Source organism: Meriones unguiculatus, chromosome 9 (genome assembly GCF_030254825.1).
Source record: "Meriones unguiculatus strain TT.TT164.6M chromosome 9, Bangor_MerUng_6.1, whole genome shotgun sequence".
Taxonomy (NCBI): Eukaryota; Metazoa; Chordata; class Mammalia; order Rodentia; family Muridae; genus Meriones; species Meriones unguiculatus.
Window position 1 is genome coordinate 6,960,658 of NC_083357.1, and position 17,052 is coordinate 6,977,709.

At 43.3% G+C, this 17,052-nt stretch overlaps 1 protein-coding gene across 2 annotated transcripts in view; it reads right to left on the reverse strand.

Annotated features, from left to right (window-relative positions):
• Cacna2d3 (calcium voltage-gated channel auxiliary subunit alpha2delta 3) overlaps window positions 1–17,052 on the reverse strand; it is an 804,670-nt gene that overhangs the window by 194,308 nt on the left and 593,310 nt on the right. For both annotated transcript variants that reach the window (XM_060390773.1, XM_060390772.1), the window contains 2 exons: window positions 4,752–4,823; window positions 3,421–3,501 (listed from right to left, as the gene is read on the reverse strand). In XM_060390773.1, the coding sequence (XP_060246756.1) occupies window positions 3,421–3,501; window positions 4,752–4,823 (153 nt within the window). The remainder of the gene's footprint in view (window positions 1–3,420; window positions 3,502–4,751; window positions 4,824–17,052) is intronic.

The window sequence follows — 17,052 nt, forward strand, 5'->3', positions numbered from 1 at the left end:
TTTCCTGGGCTCTCCAGTAACTGTTAGTCCTGGGTCCCTCTCCTAATGCAATGGTGGCTCTCTAAGTTCTTTCTGTTCATGTCTTCTCTGGGCAAGTGATACTAGACCTTCCCAGACACCCCACCAAGAAACCAAAGCATCTTTTTAGTCTGTTCCCTTTACGCCCAATACTGCAAACCAAATAATCAGGACATTCTGTTATGTTTTCTCTATGACATTCCTCAGATGCAAGCCTGTCTCCTCATGCTGTCATCACAGTATTGCTTCAATTTCCAAAACATGGTTCCAGCCAATCTCTAGGCCTCAAGGACAGACCAGAGTCAAAGGCAATTCTGACTGGGCTTTCTGTGTAAGACTCGCAGCCTTTTGTCAGGGCTGGCCCCTACCTAAATATCCACACTGCCTCCTTCACCTGCTGCTGCTCAGTACACCTGGCAGCAGCAATGTCCTGCAGTCGCCTTTCCCACACAGGCCTTGCCTTGGGTACCAGCCTCATACAGTCCCTTCAGCTGAATTCTTACCTATTGCCCTCCCAGCCTCAGTACTGTCTCCTGTACATCTTCTGACTCTGCCCTTGCTTCCCTCATTTCCATTCCATTTTTATAAACCACGAGGAGGATATTTTCATTTCTACCTTCAGGCAAGGCATAGAATGCTATCTGTACCTTCCTGCTTCTCAACCCTACTTAGCTCACCTTCCTTCCTCTGGCTTGCTCTAGAAAGCACTCAAGGCTGCACCTCTTCTGGGAGATGGGTCTCTTTGTAGGAAGGGGCTACCATATCTATTTGGGGCTTCTATAGCCCTTAGCACCGTGTCAGAGCAGAGGCAGGCACTCAGTTAAATCTGAATGTATTCTAGGCATCGATCACTTTCCTCAACACTATCTAGATAATCTTAAGAAACAGAACCAAAGTAAACACTAAAACTGAGCCAAAAAGAAGCTGATCCACTTCAGCATACACAGCCAGCCCTTCTCAAACCTGTGCCTAACTTTTCCTGACATTCAGAAGCTACGGGGTTAAACTGCTTCCCCGGAGAACATCCTGAGAGAACTGTATTAGAACACTGTGTGTGCTGGCTGGTGACTCTTAGAGATCATCCCATACAGCTCCAGGGAGAGAGACTGTGAAGCCTCCAAACACAGCCTATGGATGGATCTCTCTGAGAATCAAAACTTCATAAAATGACAATGGACAATGTTTGGTTTTGGCCACAAATCAATATGCTGACGAAATCCCTAACCCTCATTTTATTTGAAACACAGCCAGTCTCCCTGTCCATTTGCATGTTCAGTCTCTTGGAGTAACAGGGACCAGATTGGACACAGGACCTTCCAGCACAAGGAGCTGCCAAAGAGGTCCTGGATCCATAGCTCACTCCCCTGCTCCCCTGGAGACCAGGAGCTGTGCAGGACCTGTCCCTGGGAGAGAAGCATGTCCCTTCCAAGCTGAGAGCCCTCAGGCTAATAAAGTGAACCCAATTATAAAATGGCTCGTTATGGTAACAGAGGCCATGGTGTCTGGAAATTATTGCTGGGGTGTCTGGAATTCTTAATAAAAATTATAGGAAGTCTGATGGCTTGCGGGAAAATATATGAAGCTTAGGGAGAGAGAACAATCCTTGGGAAAATCCCAAGAGCTACGAGCTGCTGCATCCGCCGGTGCACCCTAGAAACCGCTCCCCAGAGTTCCCCTTCCCTCCTGTTCCTAGCTCTACCTGGCTGGCATGCACACCTTTCCCAGAGATCTTTATGGGAATGGAGGAGGGACAGATGACTTAGGTCAATATGTAACATCCTTCTGTCTCCAGTTCCCCCACCAGGCTCAGGGAAAGCCTAGAACATAGTCCCAGAGATGCTGATTCAGTTCCCACTGCTGCTCTTCCTCAAGGCTCCCGTCACGCTGTATTCTGTTGACCTCTTACTATGTGTGTGATGGTGAATGGCAGCAATGCATGTAGGGTGCCTTTGATAACACCAACCACATGGTAAGAACAAGAAATGTACTTTTTTTCATCATTTCTACAATTTTACTTTAACTATATCTTAAGTATAATGATAATTGCTTTTATCATTCCTAGTTATATTGGGGTCCTAGAGACTAAAATTGCAAATTCCTACTTGCAAACTACAAAACATGGCAACATATTTAAGCTTTCTATGGCCCAGTTCCTTGTTTTTGATTTATTTTGTTGCTATAAAGTCTGGACAAAATGGTGCCTACCTATTATTAAGACATCTTAGGCCATTTCACAGCAGAAGAAACTTTGAGAAACTGACTCTAAAGGTAATCGTTGACATTCTGTTTTTAATCCACTCTTCCGTGATTCATTTGGTACATATCAAGTAGTGACGTAGTGCTTGGATTTCTACATATCCTCACTAAAACCAAAACTTAAAATTGATTTGAAACACTATGAGTGGATGCCTTGCTTAAACAATGGGCACCTGGTTGTGGTTGCCAAGGTCTGACAATTTCAGCAAAAGTTCTTTCTCTTCAGAAGTCATGAAGTCTTCCACTTCACACACTTGGCTTTCATTATCTAAGGCCCTATCATTTATAGTACTTGATTATGTGAGGCTAGATCAATTAGAAGCCTCACTATGACTCTGGAGACATAATCCAAGTTCCGGAAGTCTTGGTAGAAGAAGGTATCTGTCCCCTCCCTACAGCCATGAAGCTTCTTTTATTTCTTTGTTGACCAGAAGGTCTAGAAGGCTGATGCCTGAGCCAGCCTCAGCAAGTCGGGCAAGAAAGGTTCCTGGCAGTCAATACCAACAGATTCCTGGCCTGGCCTCACTCTTCATAAAAGCAGAGGGAGCATTTGCCAACCAGAGTCAGCCCAAAGCTGGGTGGGCCAGCCAGTCTACCCAGGACTGAGAAGAGAGAAAGAATGAAGCCCTGGGCAGTGAGTGGAGCCCAGTGTCAGTGGGTGGAGCCCAGTGTCAGTGGGCCCCCCAGACCTTTAGTTCTTTCCACCCTTTCCTTACTCAGGGACTCTTGGGGAAGTTCTGAGTGGCTGGACTGGGCCTTGAATGGACTGCACCCCCCCATTTATTGATTTGTTTTCCTCTCCCCCAGCAAATGAGGGAGTTTTCTTCATAAGAATTCAATGATCATGTATAGTGCCTTTTAAAATGTTGGTCAATCATGTTATTGCTGAAAGCAAAATACAAGGACCTCATCCAAACTCATGGTTTCACATGAGGTCTTTATACTGAGGTGAGGGGAGGCAGTAAGGAAACAATTTAAATTAATAGGTAATCATCAAGCAACAGTACAGATGATAAAAAGGCAGGCAATAGACTATGATGGTGGTAGGGAGAATTCTGCCCTAAGAGCAGGTATAGTCTAGAACCAGATCTCTGAATCAAGACTTCTCTTCCCTCTGTCACTGGCTGCAGAAAGCTAGAGCATTACCTTGTATTTGGGGATGGTCTTCAGAAGTTCTTTGACTGGGACATCTGTACCAACCACACCCAGAAGAATGCCCTTTGACCTCTGTAGAAAACAGACATGAAGCAGAAGATAAAAGATTATTGTCAGATACTTTCCCTGAGACTGAGACCACCAACTAAGATCTTCACAGGCCTTCTTTTTATGCTCTACTTCCCACTGGAGTTACAGCTAGTCACAAGGACAGTGCCTCTGACCTGACAACAGCATACCTGTGCTAAGCTGGTGTAGTACCCCCTTCCTTCTGAAAACTGAAACACTGTGCAAGACCCTGGAAGATCAATGGCTAAGCACTCAGATTATGAACCAACTTCTTCCAGCAAAGCTTTCTACAGAAAAGATGCAGTGACAACTGTTTTGGTTTGGTTTGGTTTGGTTGGTTTGGTTTGATTTGGTTTTCCACACCACAATCTAGTACCCACGACATGTTTTTTTGTTTGTTTATTTGTTTGTTTGTTTGGTCAGTTTGCTTTTTTGTTTGTTTGTTTGTTTGTTTGTTTGTTTTTAAGCTGCATTGTGGAACCTCCTGCCCATTTCCAGGGCAGGAGGTTACTATGATTTGTTGAAACTTCCAATGACAGAAAGGCCATTAGAAAGAACATACAAATTGCTGCTATCTCTCACTTTATGATTTTGTTTGTGGTTTGAATAGTATTCCAGAAAACTCATACTCACTCATAACTTCAAAATCCAATAGCATTTGGAAAATAGGGTCTTTGCAGATACCATAGCTAAAGACATCCAGAAGAATCATCTTAGATTCAGAGAGGCATCTAAATATAGTAAGTGGGGTGTAGAGAGAAGGTCACATACAAATGGAGTACTGTGGAATGCTGCTGCCATGGGCTAAGGGATATTGGGCTCCAGCAGCCAGAAATAAGAAGAAATTATTCTTCCCTTGTTCTTTGGAGGAACACTGCTCTGCCAACTTCTTGATTTCAGTCTTTCAAGATGGACAACTATTTGGTAAACCATCTTGTTTGCAGTACTTGGATACCTCTGCTCCAAGAAATTAATCAAAGATAACCAAGGATCAGCTGTCATTATGAAGAAATGTCTGGGCTTCTTCCTCCGCTGAACTTTGGGTGTCTAAATTTTAGAGAGAGGCTACAGATGCTAAGAACTCTCCCCAACCTTTCATTTGCACTTGACCCAACAGTCTTCCCAACAGGGTGAAACAGTAAGAATAAACTCACATACAGTATCCTTAGGGGAAAGTTTTCTAGTGCGTAGATGCGAAAGTATTAAGAAACAACCCTCCCAGTGCCAGGTGGAAGGTGCAGTGTTGTACTCACAGTTTCGTTCTGCTTACTAAACACAGGCATGGCCACTGTGGTCATCAAGACAAGGCCCTGATCATCGGCAAGCTGGGTGGGGAGAGGAAAAGCAGTTATTGGACATGCTGTGGATGCCTAAGTGCAGAGGCCTCCTGATGACCAGTGCATCCTTGCTAGCCACAGAGCACTGAGAAAGAGCCCCCAGGATTCCTTGACAGGGAGGGTGCATGGAGTCTTCCTACCTGATCTGTGGGCCGACAGTCCCAGGCCCCTGCTGGAACCCCAGCTTGCACTCACTCCAGCTAAGGCATCTCTGCTTTCAGCTATTTTGCCTCAGACGACCCTCATTTGGATTTCAATGATTTGTTTTATTGCAACATATCCGTTTTACTGTTTTCCTTCCCAGATATTCATGTGTGCTAATGGTGCTTCTGATAATGCAGGATCAGAAACCTCAGGCATCAGGGGCTGCATGAAATGTTTCTAGAAGAAACAGAACCCGGAAGCTCTTATTCTCCCCCAGGCAGCCAGTCAAGCCCCTTCACCTCTGCAGATTCCTGAATGCTGGTCCCAGATGGAAGGCAAATGAATGAAAAGACAGCCTTAGCATTTGACCCTGAAAATCACCAGTAGGGAGCTAATCACTACCTCCAAAGGAACTACTCCTGAAACAGGATGCGAACCTGCAATGTTTTCAGCTGTATACAGACACTTTGAGACCGCTGGGCACATCTGCTTTTCATACAGCGCTGGGAGGGATGCCAGCAGGAACAGCTGCTCTGTTCCAGCAACAAATGGGGAAACTGAGTCACAGAACACAGGAATAGGCTTTGGTCCAAGCCAAACCCATCTCTGATTCTCAGCTTGAAGTTTCTTAGCTGCACTAACCAGGCCTCACAGTCCACATGTGAAACCATGCCCTTTAGCATTACCCTGAAGACAGGGTGTACCCGTGCCCAGAATGGTACTCTGGTGTAGAGGCTCTCAAAGGACACTGCATTTCTTTTCTGCCCTTGAGGTCATACAGCAAGCACATGGCAGAATTAAACAATGAAAAGAGAGCAAAGATTTATTTGGCACTGCTGGCAGACAGCAAAGTTGGTTGGGAAAGCCCGATGGGAGAAAAATCCTTTGTTTCTTAGCTTCCTTGAGTACCCACTCTGGAGCACTCTGAGGTCTGATATCCAACAACTTCTGTCTACAGTTGTTTTTGTTTTTCTCATTTTTCCATGCCATCAGTTCTATGGAATAATTAGATGCGCTTCCATAGAACATGTTTCTTAGAAAGGAGATGATACTAGAATCTAAGTGATGAACTTTGCTCATCTTTTCTAGGGTTGAATTTTTTTTCTTTTTTTTTTTTTTTTTACCACATGGTGAGACCACAGGTCTGCCCCATCACACCTTGCTCCCCTGTTCACTGACTATTCAGTAGATCACATATGTATCATGCATATTATTAGGGTTCCTATGGAACTTACTTAAAATGTGAAGCCCAAGACAACAGCGCTCCAGTGCTCATTATAAAAACAAACACTTCAGGACCCATTCTTGACTTTCCAACCAGGAATTCTTATTTTAATAATCAGTACACATAAAGATTAAAAGTCAAGGAATATTGCTACAGGGAGATTTTTCCCATCTCACCACAATTAACAATTTCAAGAGCAAAAGAAAAGCTGTCAAATGTTGGGAAAAATTCCTGCCAGAAACAGAGGGAACCTGAGGGTCCTGCATCTGTCCAGACGTGAGCAGAAGTAAGCCCATGGTCTTTTTGGAAAGCAGGCAGGAACGTCATGGGCTTCAAGGACCAGGAAGCCTGAGGGAGCTTCGTGGCTAACTGTGGCATCTGTCCACTTGTTTGACCAACTCTGTTCGGGATGGTGGTTGGGAAGGTTCTTTTACTAACGTAGCCCAGATTTAACCAGGCAGACTCTGAAGCACTTGACAGGCCACGGTTTGAGTGGGCCTCATGCAGTCAGCTGAAGGTCTTAAGAGAAATGACACAGCCTGGAAGGAAGAAGAGATCCTGCCTCCCATTTGCCTTCGGACTCGACACTAAAACCTCACTTCTTCCTCTTTTGAGGTCACCAATCTGCATTACAGACTCAGGTTTATTAGACCTACACATATTCTTTAATAGAACTCTCTCCACATTTAAGTATGGATTACATATTTATATGATCATGTACATGTACACATAGGCTGTCTTTATATTCTTATGTACATACACAGTGTATTACATACATGCTTTCCCTATATAGGCTCTTTCATTGTTCTGTCTCTTCTGAGACTGCTGACTTACAGGCATGGTACCCAAGTAACTTGGTGGGCATTACAATAAGTAAATAAATAATTTTCTAATATTAATAACCAAATTGTATTAACTCAAGTCATGATGACAGTTCTTGTTGTGCCAAAAATGAAGTCAGCGAGTATATGCAGCACAGTAATTGTTTGTGGAAACACAGTTTCAGCTTCTACTAAAAATACTTAAAGTATACTGTGGTGGCCATTGGCAGCTCAAAGGCAGAACCGGTCGGCAGCAGACAGCTCTCTTAGCATTAGATATTGCATTTCTCAACTCCTTGATTAATCCTCACTGCTATATAGAAAAACTAATTTGAGCTAATCCATAACCCTGGACAACTTCCACTTTGCAACTCAAATCAAAATTTCAAGCAATGCCAACATGGATCATGATGAAACCAAAACACACCACTGACAGTAATGAGAAATGAAGCTTTTCCCCTGCAACCAGTAAGAGTTAGTTATAAATCACGAGTAATTGTCCTGGCACAAATGCAAGATCAAGGGAAACGGACTTCCAAATGGTAAGCCAGATTATCGTATCAGCTTCACTCAGGGCAAATAGAAAAAAAGAAAATCCCTATACTATTGCATTTGTACTAAAACCACTCATTTGTAACCAGCCCCAGGTAAACAAAAGAAATACAGTAAATCCAGGAGGGCAGAGTTCACATGCGGGACTATAATCTTGTGCAGTCTTCTGCTAAGGGTTGTGGCCCACTTGTAGACTGGCTCGGCCAGAGCTCCAACCTGCAGGCTCCCTTTGTAATCTAGCTCAGCCTGTGGCCATGAAACCTAGCAGGCACCCAGAAACAGCATCTGTGCATATGACTCTCATGTGTCCTATATCAGCCCTTGTCTCCCCAGTTTGGCATCTGCAACTTTTCATGGAGGAGAAGGTCAATCTGAAAGTTTGTTTGCACCACAAATTCTTTATGGTCAAGAGGCATTATGGGCTCCTGTCTCAGGCAACAGCAATGGGGCAATTTGTTTTTGTTTTTAAATCTAGACCTCCAAGCAGAAATTATGCAGCCAGCCACCGCCAGAAGCCCTCCGTCTCTAATACTCACTAGTGTTACCTGTTTTTCTGTGGGCCCTAACCTGTAGCTGCTGCTGAGGCAAGACCAGGTCTTAGGATTCATACTCAAGGCTTCCAAGAAAAATGCAGACACAGAATTGGCATTCGTTTTCCAAAGGGTAGGAGAAAAAAATGAGGCTCGCCATGGTCATCTGGGCAGAATCCCATTAACTTAAGTCCAAGCGAGAATCCTAAAGTGAACTGCTGTTCAATTACACTTGCCCAAGCTTTGAACAGCTTTGAACTGCTTGCTTATGGTATTCTGTTGTATAATAAGTGTATATTATTCCATATCCTTCATTTCCTATGCTACATCATGGGGACTGTTCTGGAATCAAAGGAAATGATGGATAATAATGCTGAACATCTGCTTTATAACACACAGACTTGCTCGGCAGATTGACTGTTTCCTGTCCGCTTCCCAAGTTAGCCATGCATGTGTCTCTGTGCATGTGCACTCACACTCATGTGTGAGTACTGTGCAGCCATGCCAGGCTTCATGTGTTTCCACGGATGGCCCTAGACAGGGATGTGGTCATCCCTAGGGTGTGGTTCCCAATAGCATAATACCACCAGATGCCCTTTTCACTGCTGGCCTCCACATTGCTATTCATTGCTTTCCCTCGGAACTCCCCTTAAGCCTCAGCTGTACGCTGAGTCCTCTGCTGTGTGCGAAGAAGATAGCTAGGAGCAAAACTGGGATATTTTCCCAAGTAACTCCAGGTGCACTGAGGGAGGCAGAGAAACCAATGAGACAGACAGAGGAGGTCTGGTAAGTGCTGGCATTCTGGGTCTTCTGTAGTGAGCAAGATATCCATCTTCTTCCGGCCTATCTTGGGCTTGAGTAGGCATTTTACATTTAGTCGTACTGGTCATGTGAATATGGCAGCTCCAAACACCCAAATACTGAGAGCTGGTTTACAAGCAGAAAGGTTGCTTTGCTCCATTTTTCCTATAGTAAATTATTAATACATTAGTACCAAGGTAGAAGTTTAGAAAACCTTCCTTTCTTTCTGAAGACATTAGCCCTTTCCTTAGAGAAATCCTCTTCACTCTCCCCAATACTCACTCATAAGCAGATATTACACATTTAATATAGGATAAATCTACTAAAATCTGTACACCTAAAGAAACTAATCAAGAAGGAGGACTCTGGCTAAATGCTTACTTCCCATTCAGAAAGGCAAAGAGGATGGACATCAAAAGAAGGAGAAAACAGGGAACAGGGCAGAAGTCTGCCACAAAGGGACTCTGAAAGGCTCTACCCTGCAGGGTATCAAAGCAGACATCGAGACATATGGCCAACCTTTGGGCAGAGTTCAGGGAATCTTATGAAAGAAGGGGAAGATAGAAAGACCGGGAGAGGACAGGAGCTCCACAAGGAGAGCTACAGAACCAAAAAATCTGGGCACAGGGGTCTTTTCTGAGACTGCTACTCCAACCAAGGACCATTGATGGAGATAACCTAGAACCCCTGCACAGATGTTGCCCATGGCAGTTCAGTGTCCAAGTGGGTTCCATAGTAATGGGAACAGGGACTGTCTCTGACATGAACTGATTGGCCTGCTCTTTGATCACCTCCCCCTGAGGGGGGAGCAGCCTTACCAGGCTACAGAGGAAGACAATGCAGCCAGTCCTGATGAGACCTGATAGACTAGGATCAGAAGGAAGGAGAGGAAGACCTCCCCTATATCAGTGGACTTGGGGATGGGCATAGGTGGAGAAGGGGAGGGAAGGTGGGATTGGGAGGGGAGGGGGGACTATGGGGGATACAAAATGAATAAAGTATAATTAATAAAAATTAAAATAAAAAATATTAAAAAAAAAGATTTCTGTGGCAGCTGATGTCTGTTATGCTGCAGGTACGGCTAGATATCCAACAAGATGATTTCTTGTCCACATGCATATACCACCTGGGCCATAAATTCGCTTATTAATTATGCACAAGGTTTGATCTGGTTTCCCTAGGATGTTTGTCTTTTTGTTATATTAAGCTTGTGAAAAGGTTATCTCTTTGGTGGGTGGATGTAAGAACCTAAGTTTGGTGCTCATGTTCCCTCACCACAGATAGACAATTAGACTGAAAAAGAGTTACCAGAAAAAAAGAAGAGGAAAGTGGAAGAGGGGAAGGACAGGGGAGAGGGGGAGATAGGTGAGAAAAGAGAGGGAAGAGTGGGAGTAGGAGACACTGAAAGGGAGGGAGTGCTAAAAGGAGCAATGGGAAAGACAGAAGGAGAGAGCACCAGCCTCTAGATGCCTTCACCCCTAGTGACCATGTTTTATGACATTATGTTATCATTAAGAGTTTATGGAAAACCTTCGTAATGAATAAGAAGGTTGGCTACTTTGAGATCTCCAGCAAGAAACTGCGATCCTGGAGTCTCCTTTAGCCAACCAGCACCGAGATGCAAACACCTGCAAGGCACGAGGGCCGGCCTGGAGTTGATGCAGGCCAGTGTGGTGCTCCCTGGGGACTGGCACAGGGGTGGCTACTGGGCAGCCTCTGCTTCTGAAGGACATCTGTCTGCCTTGCCACTTTTAAGTCTCTCTTCAGAGGGAGCTGATCGGGCCAGTGGCAGGATGCTCTGTTTCTCCGGCAGCTGGATGCCCTGGGGTTAGTGCCAAACCCTAGGGAGGAGGGGAGCCGGGCATTCAAGCGAGTTAAGTGCAGCATGCTTGGCAGCACATTCGAGGACTGCCAGGTGGGTTCAACAGAGCCTCCTGCCAGATCTTTTCAGCCCTGGAGGCTGAGGCTGAAAGGGAAGGTTGTGCACAATGGCACACTCTGCTGGGAAGACTGGTACTCAGCCAAGGGCAAAGGCTAATTCACTTACTCTCCTCCAATATACTATTTCTTCTATATTTTTGCTCTGCCGTTCTTCTGCTTTGCTTATTGAAAGTGATCAACACATTGACTATATTATCAGCGTGTATGGTTCAGATTTATAATACTACCATACATAGATCTTTTATATGTGGGTATAATACTTAAGTACAAAGCCCTGTTTCTCCTGTTTTGGTCAACACCTACAGTTAAGCGCACACGGCACCCTGTAAAAGGACACTGTTGCCATCTAGTGGTAGGCTATGTGAATTGCAGGCACACTGCCCTAGGAGATAAAAAGCCATTTGCAAAGTATGAATTTTTCCAATAAAAACACATTTAAAAGGCAGCCAGTGTTATTTAATAGCTACCTAGTTGAAGCATAAGCTGCATTAACTATTAGTTCTGTCAAAAGCCTTTGCCTTGACAGAAAAGGAATAGTACTAAGAGGTAGAAAAACACAGCTGTGTGCACCTTTGAATACCAAGTGAGGCATTTTGAATGGAAAATGACAGCTTATTTATTGGTGTGGAGTCTGGGTATGCAACCAGGGAGCCCATAAAAAAAAAAAACCCAAGTTGTTTGAGACCCACTCTGTCAAGTGTATCTTGAGCAAGGGTCAAGTTATCTTTCTCATGTTCTCCCCTCGAGCCCATGAAGTCTGAGTACTTGGGAGTTCCCAGTGTCCAGATGCTGGGTGAAACACAATGAGGGGGATTATGGACAGGGTGAAAACATGTGTCACCCATATTCTCTATTTCATACTACACACAAAGCGTGTGAAAGTTACTAAAATTATCCTATACAAGTTAGAGCACAAGAAGAACAGAGAAATGAGTTCAGCAAGGGGCAGGAGGAGTGCAAGAGCAGGTGGTACAGCCATGTTGAAACTCTTCACAGTGAAACAGCCTGGGCATTTTCCCCACGTCAATATGAAAACTAAAGTGTCCTCTGTCCCTCTGTCGTCTGTCACATGCCGCTTCCCCAAATATGTCCCACTCCCTTCTGTCACAGCTTGAAGATACAACTATCTTCAAGACCAAACTCAAACCTTAGGCAAGGCGTCTAGTAAGGGCATGCTAGCGTTGCAGGACATGCTCAGTGCAGACGTCCTAAAGACACAGGCGGCCTTCAGTCAGGCCAGGTTGTGAAAGTCCACTCACCGGTGACAACAAAACCTATTTCAGCCATGCTGTCCAGGAGAGACAGGGTCAGGCAGCTTGTCTGGCTCAGGCTGTGTGCTTTACCCTCCTAGTCTTCGATTTCCACTTTCTAACTGTTCAATAAAGGCCAGTTTTGATGTGCTTTTTGTCAATGTGTATATTTAAACATTGATTAATTAACGTTTTACACAGAAATCTAAAAAGCCACTTGGAAATGGGAAAGGGGGCAGAATCACTTGTTTCCTTAGTAGAAGAACACAAAAAACTCTCACCTCCCCATGGTGAAATGAGTAGTTGTAGAGAGAGAGACACACACACATTCTGATGACATCAGGAGCATTAGCATGGTATGGCAGTAGACTATACATATGTATTTATAATGAGCTTGAAAAGTAATTTTCTCGGCCTTTTTGTTTTAATTCCAGAACTAAGTCCATGTGTGATCTCTCAAATTCTAATTGACCATCTCACATGAAAATCTAGGTAAATCCCAGCATTTAGAAAAATAAACTGAGTAGCAGAGTATGCATGTGGTCTGAAACTATTTGCCTAAACTTTTAAACACGCACAACAGCGATTTCTGTCTGTTGTGTAGATACAGACACTCAAAAAAGCTAATTTGCACCAACAAGTGTTAGCAGAAATCAGAAATCACAATCCAAGCAGATGTCCACAGAAACTTAACATAGGACTATTTGCAACGATTCAGAAAATGCAAGGTTCCCCCAATGACAAGCGCAACTCCTGGGAGCAGGTGCTCTGGACGATGGGGACACTCCTAGATCAGGAAGAGGGAGCTCCACGGAGCAGCTGTGAAAAGTCAGGCAGCGAGACTCTGTTCTGATGGCTGCCATTAAGGGCCAGATTTCCCACAGGAAGATATCTCTGGCAGAGGAGCCAATGAGAGCCAGGATATCCCACAGAACTGTCTGCCATGGCAAGCCCTTCGATCTTCATGGCATTTCAAACCATCAGAAACAACTCACCAAATAAATAAGTAAATAAACAAAACTCTGAAGTAGATAGTACAATTCCAAATCCTAAATCTGAATGGTGAGTATGCACATGTTTTTTCTGAGTTCTTGTCTGTACGACTGAAAGTCTGAACAGCGAGGACGCCTTCCCTGAGAAGAAGCCCTCCTACATAGAAAACTGTATAAATAAAAGCACTTTGTAGCATATACCTACTGTGAAAGTTAATGCTGCCAAACTAAAAGTGAATTATTTAAAGCAATAAGAATAAGTCCCAAGTCCTTTGTTTAAATCCCTTTTTACACAAGGATAAAAATAACCTGTTACAGCAACCTTGGTGACACACTGATACTGAAAATGTCATCAGAATACAGCTTTCATAGTCTCGGTTCAATATACTGTCCTTGACTATTAGTGTTTTGAATCATCTTCACAGGGAGGCACATAAAAAGGCAGCTATTTTCTTTCTTAAAAAGCTGATTCTTCCAGAGCTGACAATTAAGAATACCAAACTCTGTTTAGATTTCTGTTGTACAGCACATTTCTCAACATTTTCGCAAGATGCCTGAATTCTAAAAATTGTAAGGCTCTTGCAAAATGAAAATGGAAGAATAAGAAGTAAATATGAAATAAATAAACTTTAAGCAATGTTTCCTCTTATTCTACCCTTGGTTGTCTTGGTAAATTACAGTCTTTCAACCCGTAAGAATGCTACTTAAATGTTAATTTACTTTTGTCTAAGACAGTTTCTGGCTTTTTTTTTTTTTTTAAACTGAATCACTGTTACTTGCATGGGAAATGCTGAATTCTGATGAGACCTTGCTGTAGCCCACATTGTCTAAAAACAAAAGCAAGCACAGTACCATCTTTGAACTTTAGCTGTGTCTTGTATAAACTGGATTTCTGAAGTTGTTTGTTTTCTTTCTCCTTTTAAAAACCAAAAGACAACTTTGTGAATGGTAATGCTGAATGAGGGTTGGAACGTCTTTAAGAAAAATTTAGAATCACTCTTGTGAAAAAAAAATTAGGTATTATTTAGGAAAATGTTGATGCTGTTTCTCTTTCCCAGTGATTCTAAGATAAAAGCCATTAAGTAGAGAATATAGTTTATAAGCAAACATTTCAATAGCATCAGCATGCTGTCTTTGACCAGGAACACATCTATAAATAAATCGGTGGTCAAGAGAACACTACTGATTAACATCTGATTAACATATCTGAAAGCTGTCTTGGAGACTGCTTTGTTTGTTTATTAGGAGTGACCTGCTTATTTCCAGAGTGCCCAGGAATGATGACAATGGGAATGATCATGGAGCCCTGGATTTGGGCCAGTATTCATGATGAGCCTGACATACAACCAACCCCCTGTTGTGGCCAAACATTCATAATTTCACAAACGTGGTTTAGACACCTCCCAAATAGATGCCTGAAAATACAGCCAACAGTTGGAGCTTTGGGGCCCAGGGACAAAACCTTCCCCTTGTTTAAAGACCCCCTGAAACGTGGCTTCCTCCATAAAACCTTCCCTAACTAAGTGGAAATGGGAACCAGATGTCCTTAAACTCCACTACAAAGATAATCATATTTACTCTACAACCAAAGATACCATCTAGGCCCAAATCTGTGCAAACTGTTAATACAGCTAAGTCTCTGAACATGATGGCTGGAAGAGACACGGGAAATTGTGTATAGCCTGTGAACTCTAAGAGCAGAAAGAAAAGGGGAGGGGGGAATCTCTCCTTTCTCCAAGCTTTTAGCAGAGAGCCTAATATACAAGAAGTGCTCAGCAAATGATCCTTGAATGAATTTATGCCAACATCATCCTTTTGTTTATTTTGTATAGGAGGCTCAGAGAGGGAAGGAAACACATGGAGGTAACAGCAGGCCTCGGACAAGATGCTCACCCTCCTTCTCCAAGCCTGTTTGCACTGCTCTGCCATCAGTGTGGTTAGCCTGAGGAGCAGGCCCTGCATGCTGTCTAGCCTGGGCCACAGTGATAAAGGAAATGACTTAACTTCTAAAACCAGCTTTGTTGAACACTGTGACTTCAAGCAGACAGAGCTGTCTCAGCATCCAGACTCATTTTCAGTCTCTTGCATTGGTGTGCTTATCCAACCATCGTTCCCTCCCAGCTTCTATTCCCCCCACTTCTCCATCAACTTCTCCCACTATCTATGTATCTATCTGTGCATCTCCACCGCATTGCTTTAAATCTAGGTGGTCTTAAATCTAACCCTGTCACACCCCTTGTAAACTATCTATGTCCATTCAACATATGATGAAATCAAAGCTCAGATCATCAGAAGGCGACAGGGTGGAAGTTAGACACCTAGCCTGTATGCTTCTAGAGACCAAGTGCAAAGTATTCTGTTAGCAGAATCCCCTTTTTGGAGGTGTAAAATGTCCAGTCTTGCCTTCAGGAACTTAGGACACAGCAAAAGAGGCAGCTAATAACACATCCTTAAAACATAAGTAGCCCATAAGAGTTCTGGAATGATTACGTAGACTCATCAGCAAAGCTCTAAGCATAATGTGTGGCACCCCTGACATGAAGCTAACACCACAAGGGCCATTCCAGGTTAAGAGAGATGCTTGTAAGTTCCTTTTCCATTACTCTAATGGATTTGAATGTGGTCTCTCCGTTTGAGTCACTTAATTTTTTAAAAAGAATATTTCTTCTTTGTCCTTTGACAGAACATCATGGGTCTCAGAGCTAGCCATGGGCCAGGAAACAACAGGGGCAGTAAACGGTCACTTATAATTGTTAAGGGAGGTTGGGGTGTTTCAAACAATAGGGAAGCACTTGAAGGAAGCCCAGGAGGAAGGATAGCTGCTTTAGTGATGAAACCCAGCCTCTAAATCACCTAATGCATCCCAGGCCTGGGCAAATAGGGGTGCGTGCAATCCAAGCAAAAAGCCCGTGAGTCAGCAAGTGGTTCAAGTCTTTTGAGTCATTTCTGGAAAAAGTAAATCCATAGCATGGCATTAGTCCTTGCCTGACATTATTCTACCTCATGAAACTTGGTTGAGTTTCCTCCAAATCCTCCGAGTTAATTGGGATTGGATAAACATCTAGCTTTTGTTTTTGAACTTCAGAGCATGGCTTTATGGGATTGCACAACTCCCCAGTATCCCCCAAAGTGTCTTTCAGTTGAATCTTTTGGCATGGCGTCTGCAGCTCACCCATAGCCATTTTTTTTTTCATGAGACTGAGCTACCTATATCCCTTACCCAGGGGCCCAAGAAGTGAATGAAATGATTGGGAAAATTATCAGGCAGCTGAACGATGGCCAGACTCAATTGACAGACAACTAGATCTGTAATAAAATATGGTGAATTCTGTCAATAAAAATTTATTTATTTTATATCAAAAGATACAGGTAGGCTATGCCTATGAGTGAATAGTTGGTGCTGTCTCTGGAATCAATGGGGCCTTCATAAGGTTTGTCTGCCATATAATAAATGCCCTCTTAATAGGACCAGCGATGGCAGATTATAATAACTGGCAGTAGGCATACACTGATTTTATATAAGCTTTCAGTTATGGTTTTCAAACCAATCACTGAATTGTATTGATTTTTATTTGCATTCATATGAGAATGGTCCTTGAATATCCTCTCTTTAATGTAGTGAGAAAAAAATACATTCCTTACTCAAATACATATATTCTGGTGATTTAATCATTTCATTAAGACACTCCATATAGTGGTCCTTCAAATGGCACAGCTTCCATAGCCTAGCCAAGCAAAAACTGTAGATTATAAACTACTTTTTCAGAAAATATAACTAGTAAATTATGTGGTGAGTACAGGAGTTCCAAGCCTACCATCACATAGAGGAGATTTCAAACATAATCCAGTCTTTGGGGTCCAGGATTTCATGTGCACCAATGAAAACAACCCTCAGAATCGCACCTGGAAGCAAGAAGCCAGAATTCTGTACATCTGGAGATGTCCCATCAAATGTACCCTA